This window comes from Silurus meridionalis, chromosome 21 (genome assembly GCF_014805685.1).
Source record: "Silurus meridionalis isolate SWU-2019-XX chromosome 21, ASM1480568v1, whole genome shotgun sequence".
NCBI classification, from domain to species: Eukaryota; Metazoa; Chordata; class Actinopteri; order Siluriformes; family Siluridae; genus Silurus; species Silurus meridionalis.
In genome coordinates, this window is record NC_060904.1 from 4,157,089 (window position 1) to 4,171,645 (window position 14,557).

Below are 14,557 nucleotides of genomic sequence, written 5' to 3' on the forward strand. Positions count from 1 at the left end.
TATTAAAGATTATTATATAGATATTAAAGTCCATCGGGACCTATGGGACAGAAGTCATGCAAAAAAGTAATAAAATAAATATATTAAAAAATAAAGATATATAATTTTTTTTATTTTATTTATTTATTTTTTTAATAATTTTATACATAGTATTTGATACATTTTAACATCTATTTATGTGTGATTTCACTTTTTTTATTGTTTATACGTGATTTATTTTTTATTTGGGAGTTTGATTTTTTTTTTTGACTAAATAAAGTTGCATAAATTTAATTTTTCCCTATTATTATTATTATTATTATTATTATTATTATTATTATTATTACAACACGTGTGTAACTAGTGTTAGAGTTATACGTTTTGTACGTGAGTTTGAAGGTTAAAATTCGTAACTTTAATACGCACTCACAAAGATTATTACTTAAATTTTACAAAATTTATAAATTATAATTAAGATCTCATTTTATTTATTTACTAAAGTTAAAGGTTTTACTGCGATTTCTGTCTCTTCAAATATGCTCACTACATACGATGGTGCTGGAATTATTATTTTATTATTTTTTTAATATGTTGGTATATTTAATCACAATTATTTATACATATTCAGATTTTAGACATAACAAAGAAAAATGCTATACATAATCTATTAATACACTATATGATCAGAAGTATTGGGGCACATGACAAAAAAATAAAAGGAACAAACACTATATGAACAAACGTTTGTGGGAATCTCTTCATAAGATTTTTATGTGCTTTTTGAACATCCTAGTGTACATTTAGTCCCCATTTTCTCTTATAATAAACTCCACACTCCTGGGAAGATATTCCACTAGATTTTGCAATGTGCTTATGGAGATTCTTTCAACCAGAAAGGTGATAGTAAAGTCAGGTACTGATGTAGGTGAGGTGAGGAGGCCTGGGGTGCATTTAACGTTCCCCTTCAACATGTTCAACAGGGTTGAGGTCAGAGCTCTATCGCAGGCCCCTCGGGTCTCCACAGATCTTCCACTACAGCTCATGTAAGGAGCTACTTTTGTGCACAGGGGCATTTTCATGCTGAAGATTTCATTCTACCTCTTCCAAGGACAATTGTGTGGAAAAGTCAGGTGTCCCAATACTTTTGTCCATATAATGTATTCATAAATATAAGGTCTTCCTAAAAATGTCCATGAAAGATTGCAGTTTAGAATTCATTTGTTTTATTTGTTATTTATTATCTTATATGATGATTTTTTTTCTTCTTTTTCTAGATGCCACAGCTGGTAATGGCATTTTGACCAAGGCAACAGTTCCCATCTATGCAACAGGGGTCCTGACATGCTACAACCAGGTCCGAGCTTGGTGCTGAGTCTTCTCTCTCACCTTTATATTGAAATTAATGTGAAAATTTATTGATTTAAGTTAAATAAGCTTTCTAAAAAAAAAATTCCAAATATCCCCACTTGGCTGTGAAAGTGATATGGATGCAATGAATGTTTTGCAGTCAATATTTACCTACTTGCTTTGCCAATTTGTATCATTTTACATTCAGTAACAGTAACACAGAGTTAAATAAGCAAAATGTACTTGAATCACCTTTTCCCCTTGAATCACCTTTTCCCCTTTTCAGGAGGAAGACCGAAAGCTGTTGGTCGGCTTCCTGGAGGACGTTATGACTACCCTGTCTCTTTCCCATGCTCCTCTTGACAGTCTAAAAGCTTCTTTTGTGGAGCTCGGGTATGACATATCTATTTAATTCAATACAATGCGATTCTATGTAAAACGTTGGAATGGAACAAATATGATGCGATGCAATGCAGTATGGTACAGATAGTTCGCTTTGATTTCTTCGGTTCAGACTGACAACAAATCATAAGTTTACGTAAGTGCCTTCTGACTTCTAACGCATTGCCCATTCACAAACAGGCCTTTGTGGTGCAAAAAAAAAGAATAGAGATTAAAGAATAATAAATTACATTTACTTTTTGCTGCTCTGTTTCCAGAAAGATGCAGCTCTACCTCTGCCATGTTAATCTATATTCTATGTGACTCTCAGGACTCTCACACCTTGCTCTCTGTACTGTTGTAATACATCATATTTACATAACAGCAGCAGTTTAGCAAGCAGAAATCAATCTATGTATAAAATATTGGTCAAATTATAGGTTACTTTGTATCCAAAACACACTTTTTTTAAATCAATGCATCACATCATTAACTTTTATGCCAACACACAGATCTTACTATGAATCTAATCATCCCTTTATATTTTTTTATATATATATATAAATATATACACAGTGGAACCCGGTTATCTCGCCCTCGGTTACCTCGACAACCCTATTAAGTCGACGTTTTTGAAGTGGAACCGCCAAATTCTCACTTTTTCTAAGCATTTTTTATTTGCCATTTAACGTCGGTTATCTCGGTGCAGCCGCAGAAGAACTCGCGGAAGTGTCGGAAAAATCAAGCCTTACAGCTGCTACAGGTGTTGTATTGTATACTGGTGAATCTCTGCTGTTAGTTAGTGCTAGTGTTTGTAGTGTTAGTAGGGGTGCGGCGCGGCTTTGGGAAGAAAAGCGCAGCCGTTGAGAGAGTGCCGGTGGGAAGACACGTACCGGGATACGCATGCGCGATAACAACGACCGCCGTGAACCAACATATACCAACAATAACGGACAGTGAGAGTGTGGAAGTTTAAATACGAGCTGGTGATGATGCTAAACAAACACCATATGTGCGCGATTGAAGCCGGGAGCTTCAGAGAAAGCGGCCGAGAAAGCACCTGACACGCTGAAGGGGGCCGAAGGGGGCGTGGCAGGTGGATTCCTGACAGATAAACATGTACTGTATGTATTTTTATAGCATGCCTTTATCAAACAAATCGCGGCAACGCTGTTGTGTAAAAAAACCCTCCAAAAACACGTGGATGCACATTCTCATTTATTAACACACATCATGTACATAAAGAAATTTCAAGCACGTTAATATATTGCTGCCATTTTGATTTTTATTTATCTCGATCATCGGTTACCTCGATGCTTTTTGGCGACCCCCTAGGACATCGACATAACCGGGTTTCACTGTATATATAATTTTTTTTTTCTAACCTATTTTTAATTTATATTTATATAACATTTAGTAACAAAAAGTGTTCTTTGTGACGCGGATGAGTTTTGAGATAATTAACAATATCATGCTTACAGTGGTCTGCTGTACTTGAACCACTATATGACACTTTCAGTGTGTGTGTGTGTGTGTGTGTGTGTGTGTGTGTGTGTGTGTGTGTGTGTGTGTGTGTGTCGTTGTTTAGGGCGAACCCGGCCTACCATGAGTTGCTCCTGACCGTCTTGTGGTACGGAGTGGTCCACACTTCTGCACTCGTTCGCTGCACCGCCGCACGCATGTTCGAGGTCAGTCTGCATTTTTCTTTCTTTCTTTTTTGTTAAGATGAAATTAAATGCATTGCAACTGGAAGCTTTTTATATTTGGATTATTTTCAATAATAGCAGACCTTTTAAAATTTGGTCATTCTTGTATATGAAAATCTTTTCTTATTTATTATTATTATTATTATTATTATTATTATTATTATTATCATTATTAAGTGCATTTGATTGATGATGACTTGCTGGTCCCTGTCTAGCACCTTCTCTTGCATTGTGCTCTCTGTACACGCCGCTTCACTGAATGTCGTAGCTTAAAGCATCCATATGTGTTTGTGTGTGAGAGTAGGTGTGTTTGTGTGTGTGCGCGCACTGCTGCACGCTTGCTGATATCATTCCGAATGGTTTTAGCAGAATTCCCCATTCCATTCCTTTAGGGAAAAAAATAATTAAAACATTAAAGAGCGAATCAGCTCTCTGTCTATGAACATTTTTTGTTATCCATGAGTCTGTGTTCAGCTCCTTCTATGTACTTCTTTTATGTTATAGTCACGTGTCAGCTCTGCGGTTATTTTGTTACCGTTGTTTTTTTTTTGTTGTTCTTCTCCTACTCTCTTTCCCCCCTCCTACCTTTCTCTCTCTATCTCTCCTTCTCTCTCTCTCTCTCTCTCCTGTGGTGTTCCATGACTCTCTGCTTGCTCCTTCCATGCGTCCTGTGTGACATCACCCCTGATCTGACCAATCAGCTGTTGGTGAAGGGGGTGAATGAAACCCTAGTAGCTCAGAGAGTTGTTCCAGCACTTATCACACTCTCCAGTGATCCTGAAATGTAAGTCTCCTCCTGCCTCCGTCACTCACACATCTCCTTCTGCCTCGGTTTTGCCTGGGAAGCCTGAAAGCAGACCTATTCTGGTAGTCTAAGCACCTCACGTCAACAGTTTTACCAATCCATGGTCAAAAACAGTGCCATGTTTCCCTGACTTAACCCTGCTGACTTTTGCATATGTGTTTTCTCAACCAAAAAGTCCTACTACTAAAATATTGGCCAAATATTGACTAAATATGAGTCAAGAAGACTGTGAAAAATTGTCTTTATTGTTTACCCTTTTTATATATATATATATATATATATATATATATATATATATATATATATATATATATATATATATATATATATATATATATAATATATTTAACAAGGATATATACACATATATATATATATATATATATATATATATATATATATATATATATATATATATATTATACAATTGTTATATATGTTTGGCACCCCTATGAATTCATGAGACAACGTGTACTCCCATTGTTATTATACAATTCATTAATTGTTCAACCATGATTTTCTGTTTTACAGGGATATGCATATGTAGTAACAAATAGGCCAAATTTTATTAGTCAATTATTGAATATAGCTGTTTGATGATGCACACATCCAGTAATTAACCCTCTGGGGTCGACAAACTCGGCGATGCGTTTTGTGGCATATTTTCCTCATAACGCCGAAACGAACTTAAATAACTTTTAAATAATTATTTTTTGATCGTACAGATAAGAGCAATACATCATTCGAATCTGTAAAGGGTCTACTTTTATTTCTGTACACTCATAATAACAATAAATTGCTGTGCTTTTGTAAAATAAAGAAAACATACAGGGGGCGCTCTCTGCCATCTATGTCTCTCTGTCATCTGTGTTCACAGACTCAAATAAAACATCCTGAATCTCAGTGAATACTTGCCTCACAGACTTAATGAATATAAGTATAGAAAGCTCGAAATGTCTAAGTTTAAACAAATAAACCAATAAACAGTTTCTTCTGTATCACCTCATTAACCGTCCGTGTGGAAACATAGCAAAAGTTCCGTTTGGTGTCCTGATGATTTATGTAATTTTTAAACATTTACAAGAATATTTTGTCTTCTTGCTTTATGTTGAGTTTGGTTTCAAAAATAATTAACATACGCTTGTATAAGGCATCAATATTTGTCATCAATATATAACATTAGCGATTATTCGTGATTAAATATTTTAATCAATTGACAGCCCTAATATAGAGTCAAATTATTTGCCTCAATGCTTCATTTAATCTATTTAACTAATCACGGAGCACTGTGTTTCACCGTGGACCAGTATTATTGACGCACCACCCACAAAACTCTGGAGCGCTAAACACACGCTGCAGAATGAAAAAATACAGGGATGGGAAGAAAGCAGCGAGGTTCAAGAAGATTCATATGGAAGCCTTTTTCCGCCATATTAAAAAATGTTTGCCTATTTTTTCTCACAATTCCCACTATTTTTTTCTTAGCCTTAGCTTTACACGTTAAAAAAAAGAAATCAGCTACAGTAAATAGAATCGCTAAGCCTTCGATGTCTGGCAGCAAAAAGGGTACAAAATATTAGGCAGGTGGTCATATATATATATATATATATATATATATATATATATATATATATATATATATATATATATATATATATATATATATATGACCTGATATATGATATACAATATTAGTATTCTGATATGTTTTACCATTTGAACTCCCCCTACCCTCACCCTAGACTTGGAATATCATTGATCTAGGATCTTGTTGAATCTTGGTAAAATTGGCTAATCTGAGTAAACTTTTGAGTTCTTATCCCAAAGGCACCTCACCCCACCCTTCCAAAAAATTTGTCCCATTTCCTAATACGCAAATTACGCATGCAAATATTTTCACAGAAGTCTTTTGCTTGAAGGTTTATTGACTCTTCTTTAGTCATTTGTTATAACTGTGGTGCAAGAAAAGATTTTCAGCATTGGGAACCATTTAGGAAGTTTTGTCTGTGGTACAGGCACATGTTCTACAGATTTGATCGGATTGGACTGGAGGTCAGATCAGACATCATTGATCTGTAATGTTAAATGTAAAAAACAATTGCTCTATCCAGGTTTTCCTGTTGGCTTCCTTGATACAACCCAGGCTTGAGGAATTTGTTTTGTTTTGGTTTTTTGTGTGTGACACGTTTGTGGTACAAACATTTTCACTTAGCTTGATCATCACTAACCACCACTGGCTTGAAGCAGCAGCATGTTCTTCACATCTGTCTATCTGTCTATCTCTCCGTCCGTGTGGCTCCTGGCATGCTTGCCCCTCAAGTCCTCGGGTCCAAAAGCGAAGATCCCTTGCCTTCCTGTTTCTACCCAACCCTCTCTCTCCCCAAGTCCTTGCCCTGCTAGGTCCTGGGCCGTGCATCTGTATTTGACACCCCCGTCTCTCTTTTGCATCTGCCCGGTTTGCAGCTGATCCTTCGAGGCATGAACGAAGCCTTAATTGACAAGCGGGTAGCCCCGGCCCTTATTACCTTGTGCAGTGGTCCCGAATTGTGAGTCAAACCCAACCATGAGATATTTTAACACCAATATCCTGTCTCTTCATTCTCTTGGTTGGCTATATCTATATATTTTTTTTAATTCACCATGTACTTTTTTTCCTTTTCTTTTCCTTGTAATAGTCTTGTAGTGGTTCATATTGGCATTGGCATGATCGTCTAACATTATCCATCCTTGCTTACCTCATATTTCATACATCAGTGGTGATCAGTAAATGTATTGGTTGTTGGGTTGTTAAATCTTTTTGGGTGCAAGGGGTTGTTAGTTGTTTCGGGTGCATGTTGATTTGACATTTATTTATTTTTTTCATTCTTGCAGCTCTGTGAGAATTTCCACAATTCCGGCATTTGGAACCATTATGGAGACTGTAACACAAAGAGAGGTACGGTACCCCTTTCGCTCTCACAAAAGCCAGCTGTAGTGTTATGGTGGTTTAGGAAATGTGTGCGCCTTACAACCGTCTGATTCCGTGCTCGCTTCAGTTGCTGGAAAGAGTGAAAATGCAGCTGGCTTCTTTTCTGGAAGACCCGCTGTATCAGGACCAGCATTCCCTGCACATGGAGATCATTAAGACGTTTGGCAGGGTGGGCCCCAACGCCGAGCCTAGGTTCAGAGACGAGTGTAAGTGCAAAGTTTTTTTTGTTTAGTTTTGTTTAACGCTCTGCCTTTGTGTGTCTCACTTGTAGTGCACGGAGGTCTGACGAATGTTCTGCCCTTGTATCCACAGTTGTTCTTCCGCATTTGCACAAGCTTGCACTGGGTAACAACATGCAGACGATGGAGAACAAGCGCATGGACATTGCTGGCCAGTTGTTTGAGGCCTACAGCGCTCTATCCTGCTGCTGTATCCTTTTACCTTGTTACTTCGAGTTCCTTTCACACATCTTTTTTTTGATTTGTTTACTTTTGTAATTAATCTTGAGAGGTATACTATAGACTGTACACCTTTCCTGTTAGGATCACTCTAGTTACTAAATAATTCATACAATATTTGGACAAATGTATTAGGACACCTGATTTCATCTAGTGAAACTTTTTTCCCCCCAGAAGAGTTGAGGTTATTATAACAGCAAGTGGGAATGTGGAATGGGATGTTTTAAAGCAAGCCACAGTTCTTATGGTCAGGTGTCCACAACCTTTTGTCCATATATTAGAGGGGTGTAAGGGTACACAAAATTCACGATTGTGTATGTACCTTGGTTCGGATTAATTTTACTACACTTTTAAATAAAATGCCTGCTTGGTTTATATAAAAGAAATATATAAAAATAAAATAGAAAAGATTCTAAACAATGCAATACACTTATTTTTCTATTTGATAAGTAATTGATTACATTTGAAAAATATCTAATAGTTTGCATTTTTCAGACCCCATTTGAGTAATACAGATGTGTATATGTGTGTTACATTTTCTAATGATATGTTTTAACTGTTCTACTTATTTCAACATACTGTAACAAATGTCAAAATTTAAGAAACACAAAACATAGTTATCTATATATTTTGTTATTAATTAATTTATTCTTAAAAGGAATTAATTCCTTCCATCCTTCATTCATTCGTTCGTTCGCTCACTCAATATTTTGAAATTGTCAGGAATTTCTGCTTTTAAGAGACATTCTTGTAGCGGTACAAATAGTTTTCACACATTCGTAGTAAAAATCGTAATTCCGGGACGGATCAAGTGGAACCTTTAGGATTATTACCGATTGTATTTATCGACGTAGCAAACTTTTCGTCAGACTCGCACGTTTTAGCCACAGAACCCTTTTCTCTGTACAACTTGGCCTCCCTGTAAACCCTCGTTTGTGATCTTTGCTGCTTTGAGTCTTGTTCAACTATTTTAAATAGACCGGAGGCTCTGTGGCTGACACGGCATCTCTGTCCGTCTCCGTGTGTCTTTTTTTTTTTTTTTTTTTTTTCCTCTCTCTGTCGGCGCTTTTCCTCCCCTTTCCAAGCCCTGTGTCGTTTTCAAAATGTTTACGTGTCAAGCTGGCAGCGAACGAAAGCAAATAAACCTCAGCCATTTCTGGATGGCAAATTGCAGGGTGGATGGTGAAACGCTACGCTGCCCGCTCTCTGATGTTGCGGTGGGCAACGAGAGCCTAGGGATCGGCCCACTGCTTTGGTTTCCCAGCACACATGCCTATGTGTAGGTGGATTATTATTATTTTATTTTTTTCTTATTTTCTTACTTCTTTTCATATCATTTTCTAGCCATTTAATCTATGTACAGCCTATCCATGTGTTATTGCTGTAATGTATAAGTCTGGTGTCCTTTTCCTCTCTTTTACTCGCCCGCCCCCCCCACACTAGTTCTGTCACACAGGCGACTCGTAACCACAGTGGGTAGTGTGTGGGAGATCTGTAGGCCCTGTTTTGTGGGTTCAAGGGAGGACCGTGGTGTATTCTCCAGCTGGTTTATGAGACCCTTCTTCAAAACAGACCAAAGGGATCTGCTTTTCATAAAGACCACCGTGCCATTTGGACCTTATTTTTTTCATTTGCTTGGGTTAGAGTAGACTTAAAAAGTCGTGAATTTTAAAATAAACAAGCTGCTTATCTGCTTAGGAAAGTGGTGGACCAGGGTCTGAATGCGGGACCTAGAAGGCCCTAAAAATCGGTGTACAACACCAACTGGTCATGTAGGACAAAAACCCTATCACAGCACTATCGCAGCTTTACTAGCATTCCACATTCAGTCCCAATTTGCTCTTATAAAATATCCTCCAAACTTCTAGATGTTCTTCTAGATGTAGGTGAGATGACGAGGCCAGGGGTTCAGTCAGCATTCACATTCATCCCAATGTAAGGTTTATGTCAGAGCAGGAGATCTTTAACTCCAACCCATGCAAAGTATACCTACATGGAGTTTGTTTTGTGCACAGGAACATTGTCATGCTCGAATAGGTTTGGGTCCTCTAGTTCAAATGAATTGAACATTTCATGCTACTACACCCAAAGACATCCTATAAACCGTGTGCCTTTAACTTTGCGATAACTGTTTGGGAGAGAACCACATATAGCTGGAAAAGTCAGGTGTCGCTTTTACTATACTTTTGTCCATATAGTGTATAGTGAAAGGCAGCTCATATAACTAGAAACTAGCTAGAGTATTTAAGACATTACATCTGAAAAAACAGATTTTTTTTTTATTGTTTCCTGCCTAAGACGCAAGGTTACATCTGCCTATATCTGATTATATCGAGGCCACAATTAAATCTTGTTATTTAATAATAAAACTGCCATGTTGCTCAATAACTGATAAAAAAGTAAGGGTAAGTAGATGTAGGTAGTACTAGACCACTTATATAACACAAATTAGTTTAATTTTAATTAAGTCTAATTTCTTGAACATAATTCTGCATTACTTACCAGACTAGACTTTTAAATATGGAATTTTTTGCAATGTTTTGCTAATTGTCTTTCCTTAACCGTGACGTCTCAGTCATTTCTGAAGAGATTATGGTAAATCATTTTCTTCCTGGTCTGAGGTGCCTGAGAACCGACATGGAGCATCTTTCTCCAGAACATGAGGTAGGTTGAGCATTAATTAAAAAAAATATATAATAATAATTTTAAAAGAAATACAAATTCCAATTTCTCAAATTGGAAATCTGTCGTTGGTATCTCTAAGTCGTCTGTGTGGTAATAATCCTTATTGTCATGTGACCTCTTCAGAGGTAGTGTATTTTCCCATCCAGTCTTCACAACCAGTATTTTACATCATTTGTTAATTTTTTTGGCCCACTAATGCCCAGCTGATATGTCTCTAGCACCCACGCCACATGGTGTCAGAGTTCCCAGCAGCGCTCTAATTTTACTCTGCCGCTCTGTTCTCGTCTCCAGGTTATTCTCAGCTCTATGATTAAGGAGTGCGAGCTGAAGGTGGAAAACCGAGCCATGGGAGAGGCACAAGGGTGAGATCTTGTTGTCCGGTGTTTCTTGCCTTCGTGTCCGTTCCCCAATCTGTTCAGTTTTCTGAGGTCACAGTAAACATCATCTCATAGTATCAAATTAAAGACATTTCCAGGGACATGCATTGTGTGCAGCTTTAATATTGGCTAACTGAATAGAATATAAATGCGCATGAATCACAATTGCGAAGATGACAGTTTTATTGTTTTCCGTAAAAACCAGGCTCCTGGAGCCCAGCGTTTGTTTGACTCTGAAATGTCCTGAGGTTAGCAATCAGGCATAAATGCCTCTGGCATTGGCGCTTATGATTATGGCGAACCAGCTAAGTTCATATTCAAACCTCTGGCTTCAAGCAACACAGCGTCTTGTTACACTTTCTATAAACTTGACTTGGACTTGTCTAGGAACATTTCTGTAATTGCAGAAACAGTTTGGCTCTATAATGTGATTATAACGGTTATTGTGTTAAAAATTTCTCTTTTCCCTGAAATGAACCCGTTCAGCCCAAACATGCAGCCGCTTCGACTTCTAATCTGAGCAAGTACTGTACTGGACACTTTATTTTCTAACTACACGTTATGGACAGAGGTTTGTGGACACCTGATGATAAGATTTGGAATGTGCTTTTTGAACATTCATTCTCCATTTGCAGTTTTTCATTTACATTCACTCCACATAACCTATAGGAAAATTTATAACTACATTTTAGAGTGTGCTTGTGGAGATTTGTGCTCATTGAAAGATTTGTAAAGTCAGATACGGATGTAGGTGAGGTAAAGAGTCACTGTTTCAAATGATCCCAAATGTGTTTAATAGAGTTTAGAGCTCTATAGCAGGAGTTCTTCAACTACAACTCATGTACTATAAGGCATATCTTCATAGGGAGCTGGCTTTGTGCACAGGTGCATTGTCCTGCTGGAAAGGGTTCGTGTCTCCAAGTTCACGTAAATGAAAAATTTAGTGCCACCATGTCCAGGCATCCTATACAATTGTGTACCTTTTAACTTTGTGGTAACAGTGTGAACATATGGCTGGAAAAGTCAGGTGTCCTAATTCTTTTGTGTAGTGTATAATTAAAGGCAGCCTATATAACCAGAGACTAGCTACAGTATTTGAGACATTACATCTGAAAGGACAGATTAAAAAAAAGTTTTATGCCTAAGAAAAAAGGTTACATCTGTCTACTTTTGATTATATTGAGGCCACAATTAAATGTTATTTAATAATAAAACTGAAATGTTGCTCTGTAAGTAACATATCTATATTTAAAGATTAGCCAAAACCAATTAGCCAAGGGTTTGTACACAGGAAACCAAAGTCATATTACTAGTAGTCAGTAAAATCCACTAGACCGGTCATTAAAAAAAAATAGGTTTAATTCTAATTAAGTCCAATTTCTTGGACATAATGTTGTATTATATACCAGATTAGACTTTCATTCCAGTTCATTAAGCATTATGTGATCCTTTTCTTGCAGCACTCTTATTTTTGCTTTTTTTTAGTCAGACACAGTAAAGACTTTGGTTTTCAGGACAGGAGGCTTTTCCCATAAATCTCTAAACACTAGTAAAGACTTTCATTTGTTTCATTTAATTTACATTTCTGCATTTCTCTGCTTTCAGGTCCATATCCATCGCAGCGAGTCTGGTAGGCGAAGACGCAAAGACCAAGTTCCTGAGTAAGATGGGTCAGCTGACCACGTCAGGTGCAATGCTGGCCAACGTTTTCCAGAGAAAGAAGTGAATTGAGCGCTGCTAGGGAAGTTTCCCATAAGCCTTTGCTGTCTGGGACCTCCTACTTGAAGAAGTCAAACGTCTGCCTTTATTTTCCCGTTAATTTTTTTTAGGCTCTGTTTTATATCTTATTTATGTCTTAAATGTACTATATTCCAACCTCCAAAGAAAATTGCACATTTTTTTTTTTTTGTCACATCGAGTTTGTTTTTCCTTTTTGCTTTGTTCGATTTATGATTAAAAAAAAGAAAAAAAAAAAAAAAAAAAAAAAAGATTCCCTCCTTGTCTTGCGCTCTTTCATGTGTTGCAGTGTTTTCTATTACTACGTGATGAACTTCTTTCCTCTTTTGAATATGCCGAAAACAAAAAACGTAAATAACTGTATTATATGATGAGATGGAACATACCTGTATCCTGTATATTGGGAATTGGTGTCATAATAAAAAAAAAAATTCAAAAAAAGTGGTTGTTTGTTGTGGCGCTCTATAAACCTGTGTGGTGTGATATGATATCAGCAGCCAGGTGTTCTAACAATAAACAGTACACCCTCTTCTTTGGATTAAACCCCACCAGGTTCAAAGTTCACAAGCTGCCTTGTAAAGACATTCTTCCCGTCTCTTGAGAACAGAATTTGCATATTGTAGTTAATCGTTAACATTTAAACCCCCCCGATCGTGCATTCGTTGATATATTTTATTTGATATTTTTAATGTCTTCACAGGAATATTTGCATAAAATAAACTTTGACTTCTCTCCTTTCTCATTTCTAAGGATCTTTGGGTGCGGCTTGACGCGTCTTAAACACTTCAATCACGACCTTCTTGCTTTAGAGCTTTTTTTTTTTCCCCCTGTGCAGAGGTAAGTGTGTGGAGATGGTGTAAGTAGGGATCTCTTAGTCATGAGTACAGCAGTGATTCAGAAATCAGGACCTTTTCCAAACCAAGCAGGAACGAAAGAGACAGAGGAGGAGAATGAGAAGTGCAGAGGGTGTTTAAACCACAGGAACATTTAACCCCTTTGTGTTTTTATTGCTTTTGCTTGTTTTATTCAATCTATAACACTTTTTTCTTTTCTTTTCTTTTTTTTTTTTTTTTACACAGGCCAACAGGTTCAAGGGCAGCAATTTGAGAAAAAGAAAATATAACCAAGTGGGTGGATACGAAACCATGTCATGACCACCAAATGAACAAGCCAATTTGATGTACTTTATAATCTACAACGTATATAAATAAACCTTCAGAATCAGTTTTAATAATCATTTAAGCATGCATTTCATTCATGTTCTCAGGAGAGGAAAAAAGAAAAAAAAAAAAAAAAAGATTCCCTCCTTGTCTTGCGCTCTTTCATGTGTTGCAGTGTTTTCTATTACTACGTGATGAACTTCTTTCCTCTTTTGAATATGCCGAAAACAAAAAACGTAAATAACTGTATTATATGATGAGATGGAACATACCTGTATCCTGTATATTGGGAATTGGTGTCATAATAAAAAAAAAAATTCAAAAAAAGTGGTTGTTTGTTGTGGCGCTCTATAAACCTGTGTGGTGTGATATGATATCAGCAGCCAGGTGTTCTAACAATAAACAGTACACCCTCTTCTTTGGATTAAACCCCACCAGGTTCAAAGTTCACAAGCTGCCTTGTAAAGACATTCTTCCCGTCTCTTGAGAACAGAATTTGCATATTGTAGTTAATCGTTAACATTTAAACCCCCCCGATCGTGCATTCGTTGATATATTTTATTTGATATTTTTAATGTCTTCACAGGAATATTTGCATAAAATAAACTTTGACTTCTCTCCTTTCTCATTTCTAAGGATCTTTGGGTGCGGCTTGACGTCTTAAACACTTCAATCACGACCTTCTTGCTTTAGAGCTTTTTTTTTTTCCCCCTGTGCAGAGGTAAGTGTGTGGAGATGGTGTAAGTAGGGATCTCTTAGTCATGAGTACAGCAGTGATTCAGAAATCAGGACCTTTTCCAAACCAAGCAGGAACGAAAGAGACAGAGGAGGAGAATGAGAAGTGCAGAGGGTGTTTAAACCACAGGAACATTTAACCCCTTTGTGTTTTTATTGCTTTTGCTTGTTTTATTCAATCTATAACACTTTTTTCTTTTCTTTTCTTTTTTTTTTTTT

At 36.9% G+C, this 14,557-nt stretch overlaps 1 protein-coding gene across 6 annotated transcripts in view; it reads left to right on the top strand.

The window, feature by feature from the left end:
• The window catches only part of relch (RAB11 binding and LisH domain, coiled-coil and HEAT repeat containing), a 48,233-nt gene extending 35,349 nt beyond the window's left edge, over positions 1-12,884 (top strand). For 3 of the 6 annotated variants that reach the window (XM_046877712.1, XM_046877714.1, XM_046877710.1), the window contains 10 exons: positions 1,254-1,333; positions 1,613-1,719; positions 3,296-3,395; positions 4,115-4,197; positions 7,090-7,153; positions 7,254-7,392; positions 7,499-7,615; positions 10,220-10,308; positions 10,621-10,691; positions 12,312-12,884. In XM_046877712.1, the coding sequence (XP_046733668.1) occupies positions 1,254-1,333; positions 1,613-1,719; positions 3,296-3,395; positions 4,115-4,197; positions 7,090-7,153; positions 7,254-7,392; positions 7,499-7,615; positions 10,220-10,308; positions 10,621-10,691; positions 12,312-12,432 (971 nt within the window). In that variant the 3' untranslated portion in view covers positions 12,433-12,884. Of the gene's footprint in view, positions 1-1,253; positions 1,334-1,612; positions 1,720-3,295; positions 3,396-4,114; positions 4,198-6,538; positions 6,765-7,089; positions 7,154-7,253; positions 7,393-7,498; positions 7,616-10,219; positions 10,309-10,620; positions 10,692-12,311 lie in introns of those variants that run through there. The other 3 variants (XM_046877711.1, XR_006928967.1, XR_006928968.1) reach the window with 3 other exon arrangements.
• The last annotated feature ends 1,673 nt before the right edge of the window (positions 12,885-14,557 follow it).